Source organism: Branchiostoma lanceolatum, chromosome 2, assembly GCF_035083965.1.
Source record: "Branchiostoma lanceolatum isolate klBraLanc5 chromosome 2, klBraLanc5.hap2, whole genome shotgun sequence".
NCBI classification, from domain to species: Eukaryota; Metazoa; Chordata; class Leptocardii; order Amphioxiformes; family Branchiostomatidae; genus Branchiostoma; species Branchiostoma lanceolatum.
In genome coordinates, this window is record NC_089723.1 from 39137159 (window position 1) to 39149891 (window position 12733).

At 44.6% G+C, this 12733-nt stretch overlaps 1 protein-coding gene across 3 annotated transcripts in view; it reads left to right on the forward strand.

Annotated features, from left to right (window-relative positions):
• LOC136428997 (repulsive guidance molecule A-like) overlaps positions 1–12733 on the forward strand; it is a 104744-nt gene that overhangs the window by 72520 nt on the left and 19491 nt on the right. The window contains exon 1 of one of the 3 annotated variants that reach the window (XM_066418870.1): positions 9512–9709. The exons of the other annotated variants lie outside the window; for them this stretch is intronic. Within the exon in view, the coding sequence (XP_066274967.1) occupies positions 9660–9709 (50 nt within the window). The 5' untranslated portion in view covers positions 9512–9659. Of the gene's footprint in view, positions 1–9511; positions 9710–12733 lie in introns of those variants that run through there. 3 annotated transcript variants of the gene reach the window in all.

The window sequence follows — 12733 nt, forward strand, 5'->3', positions numbered from 1 at the left end:
GGGAGCGCGAAATTGAAGAGAAGCTGTCACGGCAGAAGGTCGGGGGGAAAGGCACAGCCTCACCTCGCGAGCGACTAACGCGCCGAGGCGGACGCGCCGTCGTAGGCTACATGTAATGCGACGGTCAACATGGACAGTGAGCAACATTCGGACATTCAGAAGGGACTGTCATGAATAGTTTGTTTTACTTTTATGTTCTGATGATATGTACTGTATAATCTCTTTGTATTTGTGGGTCTGAAAGATGAGATGGCCATAGCCAGTAGGTGAATGCATGTTCTTAGAGATTGTTATAAGTCAAAACAATTGTTGTTTTTTTAAACTAATTGTTCTTTTTAGTTAAGAGATTGTTATAAGTCATAGAGATGTTTATCTCGCCATTGTAACGCGTAACGTCATTGCAAATGCAGTACACTCTAGGGTAGTTATATTTACCGATGAGTTCGGACATAGGGGCGTTGTTGAGTTTTGTAAACTTTAGGTTAGTGATTGAAATAGGAGTTTCAATCAAAGAAAACGGGAGCATGTGTGACGGAGTCACTTGGGATAACTTGGAAAGGCCCGACGGAGTCACTTGAGATAACTTAGAAGGGCCCGTTAGATCTGGAGATAGAACAAAGGAGGTCAGTGGGCAGTCGGGGAGGTGAAGACCCGAGAGAAGGACGTGTTCATTAAACTAACAAGGAAGAACTATCTGATTCTTGTGTGAGTTTGTGAGTCCTTAAGCGCCAGCCATCCTGACAAGATACGGCGTTCTCCGACAGGCGGTTATACCGGCTATATAGATACAGATACAGAATTCCGTGGCTCCGTGGATGTGGGTTTGATCCCAGTGTTGGCCCCAACTCAGACATGTTGTGAATCATTTTGGATCGTAGCCCGAAGTTGTCGGCCCCGTTTATGACTATGACTGAGGGAGCTTATGGCACCAAACCTCTGCAATTAAAAGAACCCAACACACTTATTGAGAAGAGTAGGGGTGACCCGGTGTGCTTGGATAAAATACATGAGCCATAGTGAAGCCACATTGCGCTACCAGCTAACAAAAAAGCAATATGCTTCGTCTGAAGTGCCACGCTTGAAGTTTGACATGCTTTACCTTTCCCTGGGTTAAGAATTAATTCTCCCTTTTCCGCTGACTGGTTAAAGGGTGACTCTCCGCTATAGAAAGATCAGGATTTCCTCTATGTGGATGTGCGAAAGCTTCCTTCCCGAAACTTCAAGTCGTGATGTAAGATGGTGACGTAAAGCCGGTAGCGCTGTGTATGAGGGACCTTCAGGCGTTAGCCTCAGCGTCAAACCTTTGCACGTAAAAGAACCCAACACACTTATCGAGACGAGTAGGGGTGACCCGATGTGCTTGGCTATAGACGTGAACCTTAGCAAAGCTGCATTGGCCATTGCACTTACTACTTACCGAAAAAGCACTTTTTGAGGCTTTTGAGTTTGGGTTGCTTTACCTTTACCTTAAATTTACGGTTCAAAGAGTTTAAATTTCATATTAGCTCACAATGGAACTGGTTGAACAACTACAACTGAAAGTTTTGTTTATCTGTCTTGCCCTAGGGAATGAAGAGTTGGGGGGGGGATCTGTCAAGTTGGCTTGCAGAATCCATTAGTCATAGCCTATATTTCCCTGGCAGGGTCAAAAATGGACAATTTGGGTCTGTTCGCGACCTCATTTTCCCAGCATGCCCCTGTCCCCGTGGAAACCCCTTCATTCAGTCTCTACCAGACTCTGTGGGTCACTGGAAATAGTAGAAAAATTGGCCAAATAAGAAAACATGTCCGTGGGGTTAGCTGGCTGGTAGCACAGTTCGTAGCCTAGGGGAAATGCAATAGATTTTGACCGTTTCCATAATCTATCCAGTTGCTTGAGTAACTGTTGTCTTACGTATCTTGTTACTGTACCTGCATGTCTAACCTTCATCGGTGTGGTTAGGGGAAATGTAACCCTTACCGCGGGCTCACTGGCAGAGTAGCGACAAGCTCAGGACTTCCAAGCTAGTGGAAACCCTGGTCCCTAGCCTGGATGCAATCTCTATGATATCTGAGGTACTGTCTCTCACTAGTCTCAGGGTCAAACTCAGGGGGCCTGTTGTAGAATGTCCTTTGGGGGTACTTTGTATGTTAGTAGAGTAGAGTAGAGTTTCTTCGGCCAGGTAGGAAACGGCTGGTTCCATTGTTGGCCCAAATGAGCAGAGAAGTTGACCTGTGTAGGCCCTGGAATCTGCCTGAAGTCCAGGCTAACTGGTCCCCTGCTTTATTCACCTTCTCCCTTCCCCCTACCATCCATGCATCGGCCCTTGAAACAGTCTGATGTCCAGGCTACCTGGTCCCCTGGTTTATTCACCTTCTTCCTTCCCCCCACCATCCATAATCAATCGAGCGGGATAGTGTGGGAACGCACCAGGCCGTGTGTCACAGTGTCTCACCCCTGACTCCGCTTTCTGAAGAAGCAGCTCGCCCCCCACTGTGACACCTCTCCCTCCATTAGCTATGGAGCGTCCTGGCCCCAGAGGTTGGGGATAAACTGTTCTCCCCATTTCTGGCATTGTTGGTGATTTTCAAGTTGTTGTTTATTCAAATCTGAAAAACAATGGTACATTAAGAAATCCAGAGATAGAAGAAAGATGTGTTTGGAGGAAGGAGATCTTAAGAAGTTCATGAAAAAAGATAGAAAACAAAACATTTATGGTTATTCATACCGATACATGCATGTTTGTAAACATGTCTTTGTTGTACTTTTGCCTAAAAGCACAGATTTGGCAAAAATGTACAATAAAGGTCTTCATTCACAAACTGTCCTCTCCATTACAGACATTGTTGTTGATTTACTAGTCATTCTTTATTCATAACTAATAGAAGAACAATGCAGCATTGACATTGAAATTGAATTGTTAAGTAAATAGTAGAGTAGCCCAAACTGGAAACCCGAATTCCTGCATGGCAGAAGAATCTACTCTATTCTACTCAGAAAATGTACCTGTCAATTTGTAAATACATGTTTGTAGGAAGGGGATGTTTGTTTTCAATATCATGAATATGTTTGGGGAAAAGAGATAAAAGTTTTTGATTGCTGTAATATAAAGGTCATGTGGTTAATTCCTCACCTTTGAGGGTAACTCAAAAAGGAGGACAGCGCTGTTTAAACTGGATAAAAAGTAAACTTTCTGCTTTGAAATACAATCACGACCAAGGAAGCAGTATTTCCTCTGGATTGTCCTTGGAGGGTCTAACTGAGTTCACCCAGTTTCCTCAGACAAAAGCTGTTCCATGATTTACTCAGCACAAAAAGTCTTCACACAAAGCTATAATCATGCATTGATACCGATCAGAATTCCAGTACCACCTACAGTTTTTACACAGAACATCGTTGTCCCGTTACTTCTCCTCTGATGTAGAGGGTGTGTTCAGCGTGTAGAATGAAGGATGGGAGGGAGTTGCGATGTCCATCATCGCGAGTCATGCTATTTTCTCTCTTTGTCATCATCACCTGCATGCTTAGCTATGCACCCAGATGCCAGCATCTGTCTCTGTTCTGTGAATCGTTCCCGCCATTCTTCACTCTCCGCGCCCCGATTCATGTGACTGTCCCCTCTGTGCCGCCCTCTTCTATTCACCAGGGAGAACAACAGGTTGCCATGGCGACCGCACCACTTTCGGGATGCATTCTGATTCGCGTCCCCGGCAAGAGGTCTCCGTTTTTGCCCATGAATGGGTCCCTCTTTCTTCCCGGGCCCCCAGGAAGCTGTCCCCGCGATTAATTGCATGTTTTTGAGGGATTCTCCAATGGATTTCCATGGTCCCTTTGCAGATGATTGGAGCTAATGTGGGCCTGCAGAAATTCTGCATCACAATATGGGCGCGAAAACAAAGGAATTACTGTGCAGCCGTCTAAGCAAGTTTTTAGGCCAAATCTACTGGTAATTTCTAGTGAGAAGAGGCCTCTGTACCTAAGAGGTGGACCAGAGGTGCCTGTATATATAATTAGCAAATTTGTTTGGGACGAGTTGTTCTCTGGCTCCAGGGAAGAAAAACAAAAAAACAAAGCTACGGTCTTCACTCCATGTAACTCTCCATCGAACTTGACCTCCATGACCTGGCTATAGGGGTGAACTTGCAAAGATAGAAAGATCTAGTACTGTTTTGCTGCTATGGTCCTAAGCATTTTCGTTTCTCTTGACCTTTCAATGCTAAAAACATTTTCTTGGGTTGCTAGTATTCCGAGACTACCACCCCCCTCCCACATATAGATGACTGTTACTGTTTTGGACAGACAGTGTTTTTGGTCCACACATGTCCAGTGTGTTGCAGAGGTATGTGTGTCTCTGTGCTGACAGCTGTCCATAGGTACAGAGATAAAAGCAACTGTTGCCAAGCCTCTTCCTGTGTCTGTCTGCCACACATGTCAACTTTTGGGGAGGGGGGTAACAACTGGGGGGAGAGGGGTAACAAGGAATGGGCTGTGGCAAGTGTGCAACACCTAATGTCCAAGCAGATGTGATAGGCCGGCTACTCCGTGGAACCTGGAGCTTAAGAAATGTTACAACTTTGCCTGTCGACTATATCTGCTTCGGGTTTCGGGTTTGAATCTCCAAGCAGATGTAGAAAAGGCTGGCTTCTCGTGAGTTGAAGAATTTCACTCGGAGGGATGTTGGCCCTGGAGCAAGGAGTTGGCCTGTGAAGGCCCTAGAAACAGTCTGGCATCCAGGCTACGTCAGTGTTGAGGTCTTGAGGATGAGAGAAGAGTTTGAGGTTGCAGGCATCCACAGCTGCCCTGACAGCTGCCCTGTCAAATATTCTCCCTATAGCTGGCTTAGTTAGTCTGGTACATGGTAGAAACGAATTTGCCAATGAAGGCCCTAGAAACAGTCTGGCATCCAGGCTACTGCAAGTGTTGAGGAGAGAAGAGTTTGGGGTAGCAGGCAGGCACAGCTGCCTTGTCCATAAAGCCGCTGGTGGCGGAGCTGACTTCCTCTTGCCCGCTGTCCTCCTGCTACGCCTGTCACTCTGCTGACATCACTCTCCTGTGAGGGGATAGTGTCACGGAGAGATGTACTGCTCCGGCTCTGTTTGGAAATTAGTAAAACATACGATTAGTTAAAGTTTTAAGACCTTCCCACACCATCTATTTCTACAGGACTTGGGCCACACAGGTCACTAAAGCAGGTAGCATGATGCTTTTTCAAGAAGCTAGTAGTGCAACACAGCTTCACTGCTTCTCATTTATTTAGCCAAGCACCCCTAGTAAAGCACCCCTACTCTTCTCGATAAGTGTGTTGGGTTCTTTTACCTGCAGAGGTTTGACACCTGAGGCTTACACCAGAAACTTCCTCATACATAGGACAGCCGGCTTTATGTACCCATCCAAAATTACAATGCAACTCTTCTCCGTAAATATCTTCAAATTGTTGTCCATCCTTTTCCCACCAGCGCCTAAACACCTTGGGGGCCTCCCATCACTGTTGATGCCTTTTCCCCAGCCAATGTGTGCAAGGTCTCTACTGCCAGCCCCACTGAATTAGATTCTGTATGTCCTTTGTGCGGGACGTTTCATTGCCCACATTTCTAATCTGCTGTTGCTATAGAGGAGAAACACAACAGTCTCGCCGCGTGAGGTTTTATTGGCCTCTGTTCATTTACTGTGCAGAGTAATGGAAGGTGTTAGAAATTAAATGTGCCTAATGTTGGAGGGTCTGCATTAAGGGTAGATGACCCAATGTGATTCAACATCATTAAGCCTTGTAGGTGAATTATTGGTGAAGCATTACTGGTCACTTTACATGACATGTTAATTGTTATTTGTGATACTGAATTCATCTTTGAGCGCCATTGACAAATTATTTGTAAGTTGCATAGTAGAATCCCAGATTGCCAAAGAGTCACAACGGAGCTTTCTGTTGTGTCGATGTCTGCCAGACACTGAGACAGCCCATGAATACTGTACAATGAAACAATCTAATGAATTTGTTCCAAAAAAATTGCACCAACAACTTGAACAAGTCAACATTTTGTCAATTATTGCTGATCCTCCTGAATTTACCAGTAAACATTGCCGACCCTCCTAAAGTTACCATTAAGCATTGCCAGGATCCCCCCATGTAGACCCTCAGGTGTTTGTGTGCCATCTGGTGACCAGGTTAATCCCTTTAATCCCCTCTTGATGAGGTGTCAGTTCTTCTCTGCCTCCAGCCCTAAAACTCATTTTCTCAGACAAAGGGGAGAAAAAATAATCCAGATCCGCCACCGGCCTCAAAACAACTCTCCTCCTTTCACTCGAGGGGTTCCTTTTTATAATAGGAATTTGTAAAAACAAAAGTACAAACAGTGAGTGTGTAACATATGTGTTCCGATGCAAAAGATGTATATCTACGAAACTCTTTCCCTCAGACAAAAAAAGGAGAGAAAAATCATCCAAATCTGCCACTGGCCACTAAACAACTCTCCTCCTTTCACTCGAGGGGTTCCTTTTTATAAATTAGGAATTTCACTTGACCAGAGAGATCCCTTTTTAAAACAGGAATTTGTAACAACAAAAGTACCTTGTATTGAATGATTTATATTCATTGTGGAAGTTCAAACAGTGAGTGACTCAGTGTGTAACATGTCTTTCACATGTGTTTCAATATGAAAGCTGTATATCTACGAAGTCATTTCCTCAAACAAAAAAGGAGAAAAATAATCCAAATCGGCCACCAGCCTCAAAACAACTCTCCATCCATTCCTTTTATAAACTGGAATTTGTAAAAACAAAAGTACCTTTTCTTCAATATTCATTGGAGTTCAAACTGCGAGTAACACATGTTGGAGAACCAGTTTTGATATAGAAGCTTTCTCTCCAAGCCAAGGTTGGGGGGCTGTTCATTTATTTTCGTCATTCTTTTCTTCTGTTCTGTTTCCCTAGTAAATCTATTGGCCGTGATTTCTGTCACTTTCCTCTCTGTAGGAAAAATTAAATCACGGAAAAGTCCAGAAAATTAATGTGACCAAACCTCTGCTTGGAGAGTAGTAAAAGCTTTATATATCAGTGATTCAGTGCCCCCCAACTAGGGAGTGGAAAAGTAAATGAATCACCCATGCAGGACTAGTTTATTGGGTCCCCCATGATAAATTAATTAGCAGCTTGGTGGGCTGATTTCCTCCCCCACCTCCCCTGATTATGACACTGCTGTTGATAAGAGACTCAGCGGCCCATCTAATGTGTTTATTGTCATTTAACCGTTGGCGGTTTACAAGTAGTTTATGTAGAGCATAAGTGCCAACACACTTGTCTTTCTCCATAGGTGTTTAGATGATATTATCAACCGCATGTGGGTTACCCCTTTTCCTGTTACACCCACTGTTATTGGGCCAGGCAGTTTAGAATAAACTTGATTTATGGCAAGTAGTTTTTAAAAGCTGTGGGCTTCTCACAGACTACTTGAGCATATCGAGATGCCTAGGTTCTGTCACTGTTTTTAGAGAAAAGTGAGTGAAGCTGTTATGTTTGTAATACAGTCAAACTTGTTCAAGTGACCCCATCTACAAAAGGACCACCTGGCCATTGTGACACTTTTTTGAGTTTGAGTTTATTCAGATCTTTTGGATGGTTTTGAGTTTATTCAAGGAGGTGGTGTATTTACATGTACATGTCCCTTATATATTATATTCAGGTCCCTTAGATGATTTTTCCCATTGACACATGCATTAAGACTCTTGTCTATAGTCTATACTATATCGACCACATGTCCATACAGACCAGGTTTTATCGGTCCCGAGTGTTTTTTTAGGGGCAGGTTTGACTGTATTTATAACCGCAGTGCTGTTTTATTATAAAACTCTTGTTGACTCTGACTTAAAATCGGTGTCAGCGTTTTGTTCTTTGCGGGAGATGGTCAGAGGTCCTTTCAATCTCCATATATTTGTCCAAACTCCAATATTTGTGTTCTGATTAGGGAATGATACCGGTTTTTATTTATCGCCGCCAGGTGGGCCATCTGTGTTTTTGTTTGCCTCATTCTCCTGTGATTTAATTAGGTGAGTGTGGATGGGCCGGGCTTTACATAGTTACTTCTCAAGAGTTTGTTATGCTTCGGCACAGGTGTGCCCCCGTTATTACCAGCCGGCAAGGTGTTGAAAGAAGGACGGCTTTGTTGCGTTGCTTCCACCCATGGCATTGACAAAGGAGAATGTCCTATATCATACCAAAGAATGTCATTTGTGCACGACTTTTCGTGACGCAAGTTTCATAGTTGTCTCCCAAGTTAAAGACAGTTCAAATAGGTCTCGAAATTTGATGCCAAGAGCTGTATTAGAAGACAAGATCATTCTTATGTCGCTAATAAATTGTTAGAACATCTTCAACAGGGCTGTCTCCATTTTTTTTCTTTTTCTTTTTCTTTGTCACTCATTTTTGGGAGCCCACATGGTTAATGTCCGTTGTCCAACCTGTCAGTTTAAGCGTACAAAAATACCTTTTCATAAATTTCATGTCATGAAGTTCAGATTGTTTAGACAGAAGGGGTAAAATTTTTGTCTGTCCCAACAAGTAAATTTCCGTCCCAAGACAGAAGGTCGGATCCTTGAGACAGCCCTGTACAGGTATCACAGTTATTTACGACAGCAGACTAACTTATCTTCTGTAAGAGTGTCTATGGAAGTAATTTTTCCCATGCACTAAGACAGGTAATGTCATCCTCCTAAGGAAAATATTTACATATCAAATGGATGGTCACAATTTTAATCATTATTTAGAAATTGTAATCTGTAATGCTGGTTATGACAGTTATTAAATATGCCATCCTGTTTCTGGTGTTTTGATGGCCATTTGACAGGTTTGTTGAAAGGGAAGCGGAGAGTTTTTTTTCCCACGCACAAAGACAGGTTATGTCATCCTCCTAACGAGAATATTCACATATCATATGGATGGACACAATTTTTTATTATTCATAAATGGTAATGCGGGTTATGACATAGTTATTAAATATGCTATCCTGTTTCTGCCGTTTGATGGGTGTTTGACAGGTTTGTTGAAAGGGAAGCCATGAGTGACACCAGAAACCCTCCCCATGCAGGTGTGAGGAGTCAGCAGTGGATATGAGGGTGTACTCCGGTATGGGGATGCATTCAGCACAGGGGATCAGCCGCACCGTTGGCTGTGTGTGTCATTGTGCTTTGCTTTGTCCGTCCTCCCAGCCCACATGCGTCAAAGTCAGTCCGGCTTTACGCGGAGAAACCCGTGCGACGACCTCTTACTGGTTGTTTTCCTTAGCACCTTGTTGGGGATTTAATCAAGGCAACAGGTTTGAAGGATGTTTACCTTTGTCAGATAGGCTATCAGTAGCGCTTGTTTGCCCTTTGTATGCGGTGGTTGCGTACCTGTACTGTGTATGTTCCCTATCAGGCAGGCCCTTTCATAGGGCGAGGTGTTTCACAGCGCACCTGTTCTAACACCACCAACCGACAGCGCGCACCTTTGTCTCTCGCACAATGCTGGTGTTCGCCGCTGAGGACTTACATCTGGAGGGTGGGCTACGACGCACGGGTTCGATTCTCGCGGCGGCACGGCGTGTGCGTGTTTTCTTCTTCTTGCCAGGCCCAGTTCTTGCGTCTTCGTCAAAAGTTTCACTCGAGTACGTGTGTGAGGAGTTGTGAGTGCTGTGATCCTACCAGTCAAGATGTGGCCAGGATTTGACACCAGCACTGATCAAAGTCAAAGTGAAACATGGTAAGGATATCTCTTGGTGTACACGTTTCTTCTTGCCAGGTATAGTTCTTGTGTTTTTGTCAAAAGACACTTGCTGGTCGCTCTGTGAGGAGTTGAAATTGCTGAAGTCCTACAAATCACGATGAGACCAGGAAGTGACGCTCTAACTTAAGTCAAACATGGTAAGGATATCTCTTGGTGTACATGTTTCCTTCTTGCCAGGTTCAGTTCGTGCCTCTTCATCAAGATACTTTCAGGTCATTCTCTGACTCTATACACGTGAAAACTTGAAAGTTGTAATGCTAGAATTTGAAGTACTAGAAGTAGAAGTAGCAATATGCGACACCAGCGCTGCTCAAACATGGTAACTCCGGCTGGTAAGCATATTTTGGGTGTCCATATTTTCTTCTCGCCAGGCCCAGTTCTTGCGTGTTCATCAAAAGACACTTTCAGGTCACTCTCCGACTCTCCCTGTACACGTACGTGTGTAGAGTTGAACTGTAAGACTACAAGTCAGGATGAGGCCAGGATGTTGCGCTGGCACTGCTCAAACACAGCAAGGCTATCTCTGCCTCTCCGCACATTGTCCTTCCTTTGACGGAGGAAGTGACACCAGCGTGCATATCCGTCAGATGTTGCCCAGCCGACAAGGGCTGTGAGTTTGCGTGTAGTTCGCAGACGTGGGTCGTTCCAGCCTGTGTGTCGTGGGCTTACCTGGAAACCCTGCCCAAGGGCATGTGACCCGCCGACATACGTGCGCGCCTCCCTGTGACATTCCCCACTTGCCAGCGCTCGCACATCTTTTCACCAGCGGGTGGATTAATGGGATCATGGCTAGTGATGAGGGATTACTCGAACCCCAGTTACCTGCTCCAACATTAATCCTTTGGTTCCTCTCTGGTCAATCGATAACCGACGGCGTTAACAACTTGTCATGGGGCTGGAACGTGGGGAGGTGGTCTTGTGTATAAAGTAGAGTGGATTCATTCCTTAGCTAACCGACATCTTTCACACCGCAGTCGTCCCTCAGTAAGACATCTGGAGCAGCATAGTTCCTGTTTAGAAACTTTTATTCAGCTATTTGCTACCACAATAAGGTTGTGTTGTGGTTGGGGTTGTTGACTTAGAATCTGAAGGTTGTTGGTTGTTATCCCTACAGGCTCCAATGTTGTGTCCTTGTCACTTTACACACTTGGCTCAGGTTCCTTACATCTGCTTGGAGATTAGGTGCTTTACACCCTAGTCCAAAGTTATGCAGGTAGGGAAAAGTATTACAGACACGGGTGTGACTCTTCGATACCTTGTGCTATATGTTGCAAAAACAGGCATAAAACTCTGAGAAATAGTTGGATCCTTACATCTGCTTGGAGATCAGGTACGTAACACCTTGGTCCAAAGTTCTGCAGGTAGGGAAAGGTATTGAAGACGCAGGTGTTAATCCTTTGTACCCCGTGCATCACAGGTATTCGTCTCACACGCAGGGCATTGTTACCTGTGGACAGTACAGATGTCCGAGATGGTACGCTCCATGTCGGGACCAGGATTATCCTGCGGGGATTAAGAGCAGCACAAGTTTGCCCTCCGCCTAATCCTCCGCGCCCCTTGTCCATCATAGTCAGCCCCCCTGCCCTTCTATGGGTCGCCCTTATTGCCGGGCTGTCAGACTTGATTGCAGAGCGCCAGAACTCAGTTTAATTTGCAGTTCGGGGCCATTAAAGAACACAAAACAGGTCCTGCTCGGACTGAGCGCTAATCCCGCAGACCCGCGGTTCATCACAGGTTGCTGTCACCGGCCTGTCCTGCTCGGCGCTTTCAAGAGGTTTGATTATCGGCGTTATGTTTCATTCATGACGCAAAGGTTCGATAACAGCAAAACAACAAGTGTAAAGGCTTGTCTGTTTGAATGTCAGATTTGAGGACTTCGCTCTACAAGTAGAAAAATAAAGGCATTGACTTGTAGAGGAGGAAGGTAGTGAAGGCTGGTCTCTTAGCACCTTTAGTATCCAACGTTGTACCTGAATGTCCCCCTGTCAGAGCAGTTTAAGTCAAAGGTTTGATAACACCAACACAACAAGTATAAAGCCTTGTCTGTTTAAATGTCAGCTTTGAGGACTTTGTTCTACAAGTAGAGAAGGCTGGTCTTTAGTATACTAGTACATCATTGTACCTGAATGTCTGCAGTGCCAGAGCAGTATAAGTCAAAGGTTTAATAACACCAACACAACAAGTATAAAGACTTGTCTTTTTTAACTGTCAGCTTGGAGGACTTTGTTCTACGCGTTGAGGGGAAGGTGTCTTCACACCTCTAGTATCCATCGGTGTACCTGAATGTCCGCCGTGCCATAGCAGTATTTGTGAAGTGCTAAAAATGTCAGGCTGTTTAAGTCAACGGTTTGATAGCACCAACGCAACAAGTATATAAAGGCTTGTAGGGCTTCTTTCTACAGTAGAGGGGAAGGTGATTAACACTGTTGTCTTCGCACCTTTAGTATCCATCATTATACTTGAATGTCTGTATGTATAAACTGAATGCATAAAGACTTGTCTCTTTTGACTGTCAGCTTTGAGGACTTTGTTCTACCAAGGAGGTTCTCTGTATAACCTCCTTGGTTCTACACGTTGAGAAGGTGGTTAAGACTGTTGTCTTCGCACCTTTAGTATCCATTGGTGGACCTGAATGTCTGTATGTATGAACATGAATGTATAAAGACTTGTCTCTTTTGACTGTCAGCTTTGAGGACTTTGTTCTACCAAGGAGGTTCTCTGTATAACCTCCTTAGTTCTACACGTTGAGAAGGTGGTTATAAGGCTGTTGTCTTCACACCTTTAGTATCCATCGGTGTACCTGAATGTCCCCCTTGCCATAGCAGTATTTGTGAAGTGCTAAAAATGTCAGGCTGCCATTCATTGGCAGCCTCCGGTTGAGTGGTCGGCGGAGGATTTCACCTGTGACAAGTCGGTGGGCCGAACGTGGCACCTGAGAAAATAAAGCGGGGCTGTCACCGTGCCAGCGACATTGTCGTCATACTTACAACATCATAGAAT